The 14,112-nt window shown below is 42.4% G+C and overlaps 1 protein-coding gene across 1 annotated transcript in view; it reads left to right on the plus strand.

Moving 5' to 3' along the window:
* Positions 1–14,112, plus strand: part of LOC115371203 (glutamate receptor 4-like) — a 79,409-nt gene that overhangs the window by 42,627 nt on the left and 22,670 nt on the right. Inside the window, 2 exon segments of the mRNA XM_030068396.1 lie at positions 232–336; positions 2,848–2,958. Coding sequence (XP_029924256.1) covers positions 232–336; positions 2,848–2,958 — 216 coding nt within the window.

A 14,112-nucleotide genomic window follows, 5' to 3' on the forward strand; every position in this document is an offset into this window, starting at 1 on the left:
GCTCACACACAAATTAGGCCTGCGTGCTCATTTTACCTGTATTTACATACTCCATTCTCTGTCAAGCACCTGGTGATGAACCAATTTATTAGAAACTCCCGTATACAGCAGACATTGAATTTGACTGGACCGATGTTGTCTGTTTGACCGTCTTTTCAGCGATGTAAAATGCATCTGGTTTCTGGCTGTGCTGCATCGTCATCTCCCTTTTGTTCCCCCGTGTCTGTCTAGGTCCGGCTGCAGGGATTAACAGGTAATGTCCAGTTTGACCACTATGGCCGCAGGGTCAACTACACAATGGACGTGTTTGAACTGAAGAATAATGGACCCAGACGGGTAAGACTACACCACACGGCTTTGATTTCTGTCATGGATTGCAATGTAACAGTGAATGCCAGCCTTATCGAGTCAGTTTTTGGTCAGTCTCATATGTTTCAGATTATGGATTCTATTAATGCCCGACAGTGAGTAATACACTGCAGTCAGGGGTGATGTTAGGAGGAGATGTGTGCATTGCTGTTTGTTCTGTATGTCATGTTAAGTACCTGGAGGGGTGGGGGTGGGGGTGGGGGGTGCTGGGGGAGATGATGAATATGTGTGTTGTGGCATTTTCCTATTATCATAAGTAGGTTATGAAGAGCTTCAGCCCCCCTTCCTTCTGTTGTGAGAGAGAAGATGTCTGAAGGGAGGTGTAAATAGGAAAAAGGGAAGGAGAAAGAGAGAGAGAGAGAGCGATGGAGAGTGAATGGGATGGAAAAGAGAGTTGTGGAGGCAGGGGGGCGGGTGGAGGCTGGAGGAAGGTAAAGAAGCAGGGAGGGGATCCCATCAATCAGAAAGCTGCTTTGGCCTGTCCTCCTGCTCTCAGCGAGGGTCCTGTCAGGACAGGGGGTGTGTGCGCTTGTAAGTGTGTACGTGTGTGTCTCAAGCTCACCCCCACGTTCCCTACCATCGTCAATCACCCAGAAGCCCCGGCACAGAGGAGGCAGCGGCCACTCACAGTTCCTCATTCCCTCTGGCTTCCCACCAACAGCCAACCAGCAGCCAGCTGGCTCGCCCGGCGTCTCCGTCTTCACTGACTTATGGAGGCTGTCAAAGCTATATACTGTAGTTTGACTATATATTGGTTTGGCAATATTAGCTATGTTTGATTAAAAATCACATAACAGCCAGCACGTTTTGCTCAGCCTTGTTTTATATCATGGCCGCTGCACGTACATAAATCGGACTGCCTGGAATTTGTCCATGACCATTAAAATCAGGACATCACGAACATTGTCCTTGTCAAGATCTTAAAGCAATACTTAATCCATAATGCATATTTTTGTAGGAAGTACTCACCATGTGCTGCCTTCAACCTTCAATAAAGAAAGCTTTCATGGTAAACTCGTAATCCAAAAACTAGTGTTGTAGTCAAGACCGCACCAACCGAGACCAAGACCGTATATATTAAAGAAAAATCATGACAAAATAGAACAAAATGACAGGTATCTCTTGTAAACTAAGTTTGCTTTTAAACAAATGCAACAGCAAAAAAAAAAAAAACTCTGCTATTGTTTTTTAACCAACATAATGAAACTAATCTCAAATCTAAGGAAATTTGCCATCATACTTTTTAAAACTGCATTGACCTGACAAGCAATGATAAATATGTCATTTCATAAAGAAAGATTAAAAGAAAAAGGAATAAGGCATAAATTAAATGAACTAAGTGAAAAAACCTGACATACCATTTCAGCAAGGTATTTTTGTTAACTGTCTTGAACATTTCTTAAACAATTAAGGCTTTTTTTGTTTATATCTTGGATTGTTTATGTCTTGATCAAAATTCCCGAGTCCGCCCAGTCTAAGACCGAGACAAGACCGAGTGAAAATGCCTTAGATTCCGAGACGAGTCTGTAATCAGTAATCAGTAATCGCTCAGTTTTCTAAAAGCAAAACAAAACAGGAGCGTCTCTAATATGATCCCTGCTGGGCCCTAAAAATATTAAGGTTAAGGTTCGGGAAAGGTGTGTTGTAATGGCTCCCCTAACACTACACCACCGTGTCATTATTTACAAAACCACTAGAGGTCACTTAACTTTGAAATGTAACTGTAGGTCGTAATGAGCCGCCGTACGAGCAGGAGGACGGTCTCAAATGATCCTAGCGTTTTTAGAATATGAGGTTAGCTTGGGAGTAAAGGTTTTTTTTTTTTTATCAGAGGTTGAAAGCGGCACACGGTGAGTACTTGAGTCAACACAGGCGACACACACAGCAGCAAATCCACCAGCGTCGATCAGCATCCCTCAGCAGGAGGTGGCAGAATCAGCTGAAAGTGAAACGCCTTCACAACAAGAAGGAGCCCAACTTGGCCTCACGTTGCCATTTTACATGTGGCTGTTGAATATGTTAATGAATCCAAGTAACAACAGACCTTTTTCATGATAGGAAAAAACCCAAATGATTACAAGTATTGAATGTTTACCACAGAATTTTTGTCTTATCAGGCTGGAAAAGCCTCTGTCACAACATAAAGGCCACAGTAAAACTCTCCAAACCAACCTAATAATAATAATAATACATTCATTCAAATGAGTTGAACATGATCAAAATGTCTCTTTAGGATCAATGTAGAGTGTTTCCCATAGATAACCAGGACAGTATTGATTGACTTTATAGTAAATATGTAATAAATGAAACGGAGGTGGACAGCAGTGACTGAACAAGATCTGATTTTGATAAAAAGGCTAATATTGGCACCATATATCATATAGTGAACCCATAAGTACACACACACACACACACACACACACACACACACACACACACACACTGAGGTAGTGACTCACACTGGCTTTTTCCCTCCAGATCGGCTACTGGAATGATGCAGACAAACTGGTGCTGATCCAGGACTCGCCCCTGCTTCCCAACGACACGTCTGGCATGGAGAACCGCACTGTTGTGGTCACTACCATCATGGTAAGAAACCAGCACCCACCCACTCACCCGTGCATGCACACACACACACATACACACACATGCTTAGCATTTTGCAGTTCTGTTAGGTGCTTCCAAGAAGTGCTACAGTACATTGTGTACTTCCTGAAAGGAAATTTCCACACAAAAACACATTAAAAAATAGTTAAAATGCAGATGTAGATGATGTTGTTTGGATTCCTGAGTCCCTTTTTGTTGCTTGTTGGTGTTTTCCCTCCCTGTGTTCCCTCTGTTGAGATATTTCCAGCGCAGCTACAATGGAGGTTTATGGCAGTTATTAGTTATTTAACTAAAACATCAGCGGTAAACAACAGGATTTTGGTTTCAGTCCTTTAGAATCAAGGTTTTCTGTCTAAAGTAACCATTTTGGACCCATTTTCAGCAATCACACTGTGGAAAAGGCCTCAGTAGACCAGAATACAATGCAGCTGTAAACTATGTTTTTAGTAAGGGGAAGTGTAACTGTAGACACAACCTGTAATGTTCACAAGCTAGTTATCCTGCAGCATGGAGGATGGGACGGGAGAGCTCGTCTTTATTACACTGATAAACATCTCAAAAAACAGTCATACAACTCTGAAATCGACCCAAACTAAATTAGTGGTGCACATGACAAAGAAATGACGAGTCTTTGCATGGCTTGTGAACAAGGCCGGGTATTCCAATTCATTTTTGGGGGGCACAAGAGACAGAAAAAATTCTCATAAGCAATTCAGCAATCTACTACTGCATGCTGTCCAGTGTGTAAAAATGGGGACCACTATGAAGTCTGCAAAAAATCTAACATTTTAATATAATCTTTACTGTAATTTTTTTTTGTCAAATTGCTTTTTTTCCAAAGTTATTTATTATATTATTTCCACAGTTATTTATTATATTATTATATATTTCACAACCAATAAGAACATATACATGTACCTATAACCTATTTATGTCAAGTAATTAAAAATTGCAATCACAAAACAAAACATATTTATTATTTTGGTATCAAAACCAGCCTTTATAATTCAACAACATATTCATTATCAGAAATAAACATCTGACATTTGTGACAAAGCAAACCGCTCAAAAAAAAAAAAAAAAAAAAAAAAAAGGGGGTGAAGAATTGAGGGATTTGGGGATAGACGAGTTTTATTCTACCGAGGAGGAGGCGTGAGGAAACATGTCGATCATGTTATTTTTTTAAGTTGTATCTTTGCAGAAGCCACACACACACACACACACACACACACACACACACACACACACACAAGGAGACTGAATCAAAACAGGAGGTAGAGTGGACTAAACCACTATGTAGCACGAAAAGGGGGTGTGTCAGTCTTTCTAAAATTAAAAACGCATTGTTTTCCATCTATAATTAATACAAGTGCCTCCAAAATATATTGTATGAGAACTGTATTAGAATTGTATAGTTTTTTTCCAGGGATTATTTTGGGAGGGGGGGCAACTATCCCTTTTCTCAGGATTGAGGGGGGCACATTTCTCCCACTCCCCCCTGGGATGTCTTCCTATGCTTGTGAATGGGGTACTATGACTCTAAGATTGTCTCTGAATGTTGAGATGGCTGACTAGAGTAAAAGCAGCCAGATCCTGAGCGTATAGGCTGAGTGGAGGAGGGAAGTAGATGGGAATGGAGAGTCATAGCTCAGCACAATCCTCCCTCTTTTCAGCCCCTGATGAGGAACCCCATTTTAAGAAACTGAGCCCCAGTTGGACGCGAGCAGGATATGAAAGCCCTTAATGGGAGAGTGATGGACACAGCCCCCCCCCGAGCCAAAATGAAGCCCTTAAAGACACTGGGCAAGAGGAGAGACACGACAACTATTTTAATGGACACCCTATTCATGAAAACTGAACGAGAAACGGAGCCACTCAGAGCCGTAATGGAGGCCCTCAAGAGGAAAATGAAATGCAAATGGAGAAAAAAAAAAAAAAAACCCAAAAAAAAAAAAAAAAAAAAAATCAACAACCCTGTCATATTTAAGGACGTGGCTTGTGGATGGACACCTCTTGAAGCTAATGCTCACAGCACAGTGTCTTTATTCACTAGGACAAACAAGGTCGCACTGCACTTATTTGTGTGTGTGTGTGTGTGTCTGTGTGTGAATCATGCATCATTATGCCCGGTGTATTTATGTGAGCCATCAAAGTTTGAATCCCACCATGGTTTAAATTTGTAATTCCTACAACAACTTAAGGACACTGCACTGAACAACGAGGCGATACTTGAATGAGTCTATATTTCCACCTGAATTCCTGTTTGCTCTAATCTGTCAGTGGCTTTCTCCCACTCTCTCCCACCACCCGCTCTGCACGGTGTTACGCACTCAGAGGGCTTCCTGTAAGCTTCAAAACAGCTTAGAAAGACTAATGCTCTCATCTCCATCCCAGTTCATATCCATCCTGCTTTTCCTGAGCATGATAATGTACGTGGCTCCAACGTGACGGCTGCTTTTTGCTCCTGCTTTGAATATTTGTTTTTGACGAAGTTTGTTTGCCATAAACCATAAACGAAGTGCCCCAGTATGAAGACCCTGACACTGCCTCCACATCACAACACGCATCCCAGGTTAGCCAGAGCTACCACAAGTAAAACAGGAGAAGTTTTAAAGGTGCATTCGTCGTGTTAGCCACACATAACTGACCATTTTTACTTTGTAAACAGGACCGTTTTAAAGGGACGGTTCACCCATTATGAAATTTTGATATTATTTCATTTCCCAGTAGCTGTTATGCAGGATAGTAGTGGTGCTATCTTCTGGATACTGGCCGGATGCTCCAAATGCTAACTGTTAGCCTCCTGCCATTCAGATGGACTTCCCCCCGGCTAACATTCTTCAGAATAACAGCCTTAATCCACTCAAAGACAGCTTAACATCACTTTAAAAGTGTTGCTATCCAAAACTAAAATGCATGCAACTACCAAGTGTACCCAGATGATAGTTTTGCTCACATTAATTTTTATAACTTTATAATTGATTTTCTTGTCATTAACAGCCAGAAAGATGCAGTAAGTCAGCCCAGAGGAGCAGGAGCCACCACAGAGACAGAAGTAGATTCAGTTTCAGTTTGCTATCATTTGTTTTCTTCGTTGAACACATGTACGCATGTTGGAGGACAACAAAAGAACAACTTCCTAAAGAATGCTAAACGCTATCTGGCCAGTAATGTTTTGGCTAGCTTCTTCCTTTCCTCCAGACTGTTGTTGTTGTTGTTGTTGTTGTTTTTTTTGTTTTTGTTTTTTTTTTGTAATTTCAGCCTGTAAAGATTCTTCTTCCCAGCATTAAACTAAAATTTTGTTTATTAAATAATTTGAGTGGATTAAGGTGGTTATTTTTAAGAATGTTAGCCGGGGGGAAGTCCAGCTTAATGGCAGGAGGCTAACAGTTAGCATTTGGAGCATCCAGCCAGTATCCAGCACTCCGTAACAATGAGAGGATCACAGCACCATTACATGTTTTTCAAAATGGGTGAATTATCCCTTAAATGTAAGAAAAGGAATATTGCTAGCATGTTTTCCCAGGAGTAAGAGTAGAAAGGAAAGAGGAAAATGTGCTTTTTTCAACATCACTCTGGAAGGGAGATGAAACAACAGCCACTGATTCACACAGTAAAAAGCTTTGTATTATTTGTGTGTGTGTGTGTGTGTGTGTGTGTGTCTGTGAGAGAGAGAGAGTGTGTGCACGTTTGCTGTTTTGCACTTTTCTGTCATTTTCCTCTCATTTTCCCTTACTTTACATTTTTATACAGCCCCAGCGTGCTGTAAGAGTAAGAGGTGATATCTGTTTTACATGAATATAGTTTTTCTGATGAGCCGCCTGTTTACAAACACAGATTGCACCAGAAAAAGGCGGCTGTTTGGTGTACTGCACTGATGCTTCGGCGGTTGTGTTCTCATATAATTTTCTTCACTGAAAAAACTCACAGTCATGGAAGGGAATTTTGTTTTATACCCAAACTTATCAGCTTCCTTTGAGGATATTTCAATCAAATTCAATCTAACTACACCGGCAAATCATTTTGGTCATCATGGTCAATGTAGCAGCTTGTTTCAATGCACTTGCTTGAAATGAGGCAAAGTGTCTTAAAGTAGCAATTCAGGACATTATAATTTCAATAAATGTCTAAATGTTTTACCACTCTTCATGGCTGGCTGATATTAATGCACTAGTGTTTCAACCAACAGCCAACCTAATGAAAGCACTTCCATTAAAGTCGACCAACTACAGAAACTCAAACCTCATTGGCAGAAAATCCAAGGAAAGACTGAGAAGCGATATACTCAGACACTTTAAAGCAAGTGTCTGGTTTTGAAATGTATTCTGTTTCATTATTACTCTAGATAGAAATTATATTGACAAACATTAATCAAAATTAACTGAATGTAGCTAAATGATGTGGGTGGCAGTAGTGGCACCGTACAGACTCTGGTCCTTATTGAGTTTGCATTCATTTGTGATTGTGGCTTCATCCCACAGTCTAAAGACATGCAGGTCTCTAAACTACCCATAGGTGTGACTGGCCGCCTTTCCACTGTTGCACTAAACGTACAGTTCGTACAGAGGCCAGTGGGTTTCCATTGTCACTTCCGGTCTTTGATGGCACCTTGGTGGGGCCGTCGGAGTCAGTTTCTAGGTGCTGATGGCCCACCAAATCTCTATGGGCCAGACAGGGCTAACCGAGGTCTGAGGCGGAGTTAAGGCTCGTAGGCGGGGAGGCGGTGCAGCTGATCAGTACAGATGTCAGCACAGCAGCTCTCAATAACAGAGAAAAGAAAAATGGTGAACGAGCGGCAGTCCTGGTCAAACGAGGACATTAGCTGCTCACTATCTGGGCAGAGGACAATGTCCAATGTCAAATTGACAGTCTTTGCTGAAATTAGGACATTATGCGATATATAGTGAGAGAGCTGGCAGCGTGGGGATCCAACACACAACAGGACAGGTCCACCAGAAACTGAGCTCTCAGCACAAGGGGGTTAAAGCACACCACGCTCAAAGTGGCGTCCAAAGGAAAACATCCCGTGGTAGGTAGTTCTGCAGGAGTTAGTCGGTGCCGCGTCTGCAGACTTTAACCACTCGCTCTGTCCTTCCCATTGGCTGCATGGACGAGACGAGACGAGACTATCGATGGTGGCACGATGGTTTTTTGTTCTTGCGGCTTGAGGCTGAGGACTATGAACACCGTCTGGCTCAAAGACAGCCCTCGCTCGCGGTGATACAACAGTGGAAAGACGGCTAATGTGTGTGTGTTTGTCTGCGTGTTAGCCCTGTGATTGACAGGTGCTTGCCTACCACCCACCTAAAGCATGCTGGGATAGGCTCCAGCTCCCCCGTGACCCTGATTAGGATTAAGCAAGTATGGAAAATAGATGGATGGGAAAGGATGTGGCTGTGCACTGAAAATGTCTGACTAACAGAACCTGAAATAGGTCTGGATACAAAACCCCTTGCCACGCGTCTCATGGTTTACAGTGTGCCTGAAAGCCATGGGTTAGTGGTTGGGTCCTGTGATGCATTAGTGTGCTCAACAAACATTTTTACACATTGTCCACTGATTAAACATAAACACTAGGGTTGTACATTGTTTCCCCAGTTCCTAAATGCAGTGAGGTGGACCTGGTGCATAGCCAGGCTTTACAGGCCGGAGGAGTTTGTGGAGATAAGAGCCTAATGACTCTGTTGCGAGGCTGGCCCAGTGACAAACCAGCCCAGCCAAGGCTATATTGATTCCTCAGCCTGCAGTTGCTGAGCATAATAGGCTCTCAGGTCAGGTGACTGCCCTTCTAACTACATCCAACTTTTCATAAGCTTGATCTTTCCATTGCTGGATCAGTGTGCTGTGTCTCTATAGAGGGCGTTCAGGTCATGTAACCCTCTAGCAGCCGTGGCCCTTCTCACAGTGGCTATTTTCACATGAAATAACAGGTTAAACACAGGTGTTACCAATGATCGAAATTAAGTTTCTGTTCAGTTTGGGTCCAGCAGAACCAGGGTCGCAGTACTGTTCATGCTGGCTCACTGGAATGACCCTGGTACACTGAAATGGAGCAGAACCTGACTTAATGCCATTAGTAACACCTGTGTTCACCCTGCTATGTCATAGACTTAGACTTAGACTTAGACTTTCTTTATTGTCATTGCACTAAAAAACACAGCAGTGAGATTTTGGCAACGAAATGTTGTTGCTTGGCTTCCGGATTACAACAGAGATGGAATTGTGGGGCAGTTTAAATAATTCAAATATAGTCTATATAACTAGTGCAATATAATCTATATAACTAGTGCTAAAAAAAACAAGAGCTAAATAATAATGAGTGCAATAGAGAATAAATAGATAAAACAGAATGTGAACAACAGAATAAACAGTGAAACAGAATAAACAGTGATGTCATGTCAAAATGGCTGCTGTGAAAAAGGTGTTTTTTTCTGACTGATCTGATCTGAGACCACAATCGCAAACCCAATCACAAGCAGTCACCAGAGACCCCCGATAGTGCCAGGTGTGAATGGCAGTCGGAATCAGCTGTCTACCTGTGAGCAGATCTCCCAAAATGGATGTTAAAACAAAGTGTGACTAGAGCCTTAACTTCTAATGTTAATGAATGGACCTCCATCCACAACCCCACTCTCTGTTTCTGCTCTAAACACAGGCATTACGTCTGTCTTTCCTCAGATAAATCTGTTTCTCTTGGCTAGTCTTACCAGAGTTTGAACATTATTTGCACACAGCCAGTGGGTCTCCATGATGGCACCAGTCACTGTTGCTGGGAGATTTGCGTAGGAAATGAAAATAACCTCTCTAAACAAGGACTACGTTTGACTTAGGGCTTGTTGGCAGGACAAGGCTTTGAGAGCTTTGATGAAGCGGGTCTTCGCTTTGACCTCGGTCTTTCCGTGGCACTTTACCAGGTGTTAGGCCTCGCTGAGCGATCGAGCCGCTCTGTGGCTGTAAAGCCCAACACACACCGGCGGCGTACGACGCGCGTCAAACAGCCGCCCCCATTATTTTCTATGTGTGTCCGCACACCGGCGGCGGCTAGACGCGCGTTGACGCGCCGCGTCGCTACCTTTTACGCCGCTGTCCTATTTCCAGCGTCAACTCGCCTGAAAAAGAGTATTTTTTCCCTTGCGGATGTCCATCCCAGCTTCCGTAGCTGTTCTTCTTCTCTACTTCTGTGGCTCTTTCCTGTATTTTAATAAAACTGTCAGTCAAACAGATCTAGTTTACATTACAAATGAGCGCTCTGCTGATTTTAAGGATATATTGCGGTAAACATGTCCGTTATATGCACCGTTTTTTCCTGGTTTTCCATTTTAAACATAACTGAAACTACCGCACTACTTGATCAATAAGCTACTGCCCATCACTGGATATTACGTTATGGTAGCCTGTCAGACAATGCTGGTTGATCTGGTTGATTTGTCTTTTTTCCGTGGTATGTAGTTTTTTTCCCAGTTAACGCCGATTGACGTTCTACAGCGCTACGCTGCCGGTGTGTGTTGGGCTTAAGACGCACAGCCAAGGCACAAGGCATCTGTATAGTTATGCTTCCATGCTGCCTTTGTTAAAGGACCATACCCGTGATTTTGAATGTTTGGCACAATGCTACAATTGACCCATATTTCACATTGTAACACACCATTTCAAAATTGCTACATTTTTAAATATCATTTCCAAGAGGACTATTTTCCCTGGTGGAGGGACCGTTTCACTCCACCCAATGGTGTGGAGAAAGTCTGAAGTATTTTGTAGATGTTACGCTGATAATGCAAAATCACTGTTATGGTCCTCTGAAGGAGTTCTGGGGAAGGCAGAAATGCATAACACTTTTTAATTTCATCATTATGTAATTGCGTTTCATGTACATCACGTTTCATGTAAGTGAAGACACAGGCTGAGGTGAGAGGTCCCTGTCAAAACAAAACACTTTTAGATTTTAGTTTTTCTCAGTTTCAGTTCTCTGCTTGCTTTGGCGTTGCAAAAAAAGGAGCTCTGTTGCACTGAACTGTGTGTGTGTGTGTGTGTGTGTGTGTGTGTGTGTGTAGCCATGGCGATAGTATTGTTGCCTTTCATTAAAGCCTCATGGTCATTCCATTCCACACAGTGCACTACATCTGAGACACGCATGTTATCGCTGTTTTCCCCTCATGTTTTAAAGATGATCCCTTGTTGAATAAAAAAAAAAGAGTTACTTAGTGAGAACACATTGCTCTGTGTGTATGTGTGTGTGTGTGTGTGTGTGTGTGTGTGTGTGTGTGTAAGTGAAAAAAAAAAAGACAGACAGCAGAACAGAGCAAGACGGATGTAATCGAGAATATTTAACACGTTATTGTTCTTGTGGTCACATTATTGTAAAATACAGCCCATCGTTCTGATGCTTATTACTGCTCATATTTCAAACAGACTGTTTCACACACACTGTTTATCTCGCATAACACACACACACACACACTAGCAGCTAGATTTTACAACTAGAGTCTTTCAAACCATTCCATCCTTAATGTGAAGTGTCTGGGTGCGCGCGCGTGTGTGCATATGTGTGTGTGTGTGTGTGTGTGTGCTTAATGGCATGTTTAATCAGTCTCATTAGCCACTGAGTGAAGCAGGGTGGCTGTGATTATTGACCAACCTGTCAGCCACGCTGGGCCTCGGCGTGAAGACCTCTGAAAGTCTGCTGCCTCTCATGCCAGTAACACCGACTGCATCTTTTATCACTGCCATTTCCTCCATTCCCTCAACCGCCGGCGCTGTTACACACTCCGCCACCGCAATAAATCATATGGATCGGGACTATACCTCTCCCCTGGCGTACGTTCAAACAGAGACTTCCGAAAAACGCCCGCTAGGAGCTGGATCAACCTGTAAATAAAGAGTTCATTTGTAAAAAACATTCTGTACCCATCCAAATCGGTAGATGAGGTTCAGCGGATGTAAAAAAAAAAAAAAAAAAAAAAAAAAAAAAGGGGAGAGTCAGTTTGATAAAAGGTGGTAATGCTTCACTCGATGCGGTAGAATGTGATATTAAACACAACATGCAAATAATGTAGCACTATGGGGTAGCTTCATAGTTAATGACATGTTAAACTGTATGTAATTTTCTGCTCTCTTTATGGTGATTACAGGATTTATTTCTTGAGTGTATGTGTGCTCGTAATGTGCTTGTGCTGCATCACGGCGCACTTCAGCCGCTACCGAATAATCAGCGCTCGAGCCGCAGAAGGACTGGGGCTGCCTTTCCTTTATGAAGACATCACAATCTGTTTTAATTTTATTGCCACTAATTGTTTGGCAAAGTAGGTGTTCCACATTTTAAATGGCAAATGTCTCATTTTGGAATGAAACGTGCGATTTATTTTGCACAGTGGCATTTTGTGCTGCCGTGGGCTCAGCCAAGCATTTGCATTCCCTCCCCTGCTGTGTAGTCTTTGGTTTACCTTGCTTTGGCCCTGGGCAATGTCAAGCAAACACATCTCAAGAATAAATTGCTCCCTTTCTCAATATGCAATGGGCTGCCTTCCATGACAAAAGTAATTTGTTTGGAAATATGAGCACAGAGACTAAGGGAGTTTTTCATTTAGATTCATTTTCTTAGCAACAGCAGATCCAATCATTGATTACCTGCCATTGGCCATGGAGTAGACAGATCTGGCCACCCCTTATTATGAAAAGTGTTGAGTCGAGTCAGGTTTGTTTCAGTTATTAAGTCATCCACTTTGACTGCGGTTCATTCCTCATGCACCTCTCATGGGTTTTCTGTCGCTCTCTGTCTGCTCTCCCCTTCCTTCTCTTTGTGTCTGTCATGCATCCACATACACATTCAACACAACGATGTCTTATTTGACCGCCTGCTCCGAGTCCAGCCTGTGTGTATACAGCATATCCAGTGTAAGGGTGTTATTGTACCTACATTTATGTCAGACAATACGCATTCTCCAGCATCAAAAGAGCAAAAGGGTCGGAGTCAAATCAGTGTAAAATCAGTCACTTTAGAGATGTCAGCTTCACATGTTGGTTTGAAAGTTTGAAAAATGTCAGCACCCAGAAATCTTGTAGTGTGTAATGTAACAGCAATACACTGAAGAGTTATGAAGAGTTTTAGCCATGGACCTCCAAGCAACGCTGAGCTTTGGTGGAGTATCACGTGGGAGTTATCTGAGTCCACTCGGTGGTAAAATATCCTCATCAGCTGCTCTTGTGCTAATCAAGAATACTGGGATCCTCTGGACTGGGAATCAGGAATTTTCTCTTCCATCATGTGGCTAAACAGCCTCCAAAATAACACTTTTAGTGCACATGCAAATGCCCACATAGCAGATTATGCCAATATTAAAAGCAACAAGTCCAGGTACTCATTTTTTTTTCTTTTTTTTTTTTGGTAGAATACAATCATTAGTGAAAGTGTTACCAGGTTGGTTCTACCTGGTGCGAGGCTGCTATGTGGAGGTTTCCTGTAGATGCTACCTGCCGGATCTACTTTCCAATTCAACTAGGAAAATAACAAGAAAAGAGTCATTTCATTTCCTCCAAAAATTGGTACCGAGGCTTGTATTTTATATTGGCATAACGCACTTTGTTCACATTTGTTTATGAGCTGAGAGTGTTATTTTTGGACCTATTTTTTCCACACTATGAAGGTGTATTTACAGATAGAGATACAGTATTCCAGATTAGGGGCCTAAAGAAGCATGGAGCAACTATATTTCACCACCGTGTGGATTCATATCACATTCAGGTGACTAATAAAACCCAAAACTCTGCTAAAGACTTCTTAGTCTTTTTACTCGACGCTACACTTTAATTTGGGAAAATGAGATGAATCTAAAGCGTCCCGAATAGATAAAAATGGGATGCTCTTCTCTGCTGCAGCCCCATTTGTGATTTAGGTTGATGAGGAAAAATGAGCTCTGCTGTTTTTCATGGATTTACATGGATTTTACCATTTTTGCATTTGGAAGAAAGCCCACCTCTTAAACTGACTGAATTGAAACTGAAGTGACCTCCACCCAGGTGAGCAGGTGATAGTTCCTGTCTGTTGTCTGTCGGTGAGTTAATGAAGCACTGTGTGAGTCCACTGGTCGAGTCTCCGGCCTGTCTGCCTGTCTGACGGTGTGGTTCCTTGGCTATGGTCCC

The sequence above is a fragment of the Myripristis murdjan genome, chromosome 14, assembly GCF_902150065.1.
Source record: "Myripristis murdjan chromosome 14, fMyrMur1.1, whole genome shotgun sequence".
Classification (NCBI taxonomy): Eukaryota; Metazoa; Chordata; class Actinopteri; order Holocentriformes; family Holocentridae; genus Myripristis; species Myripristis murdjan.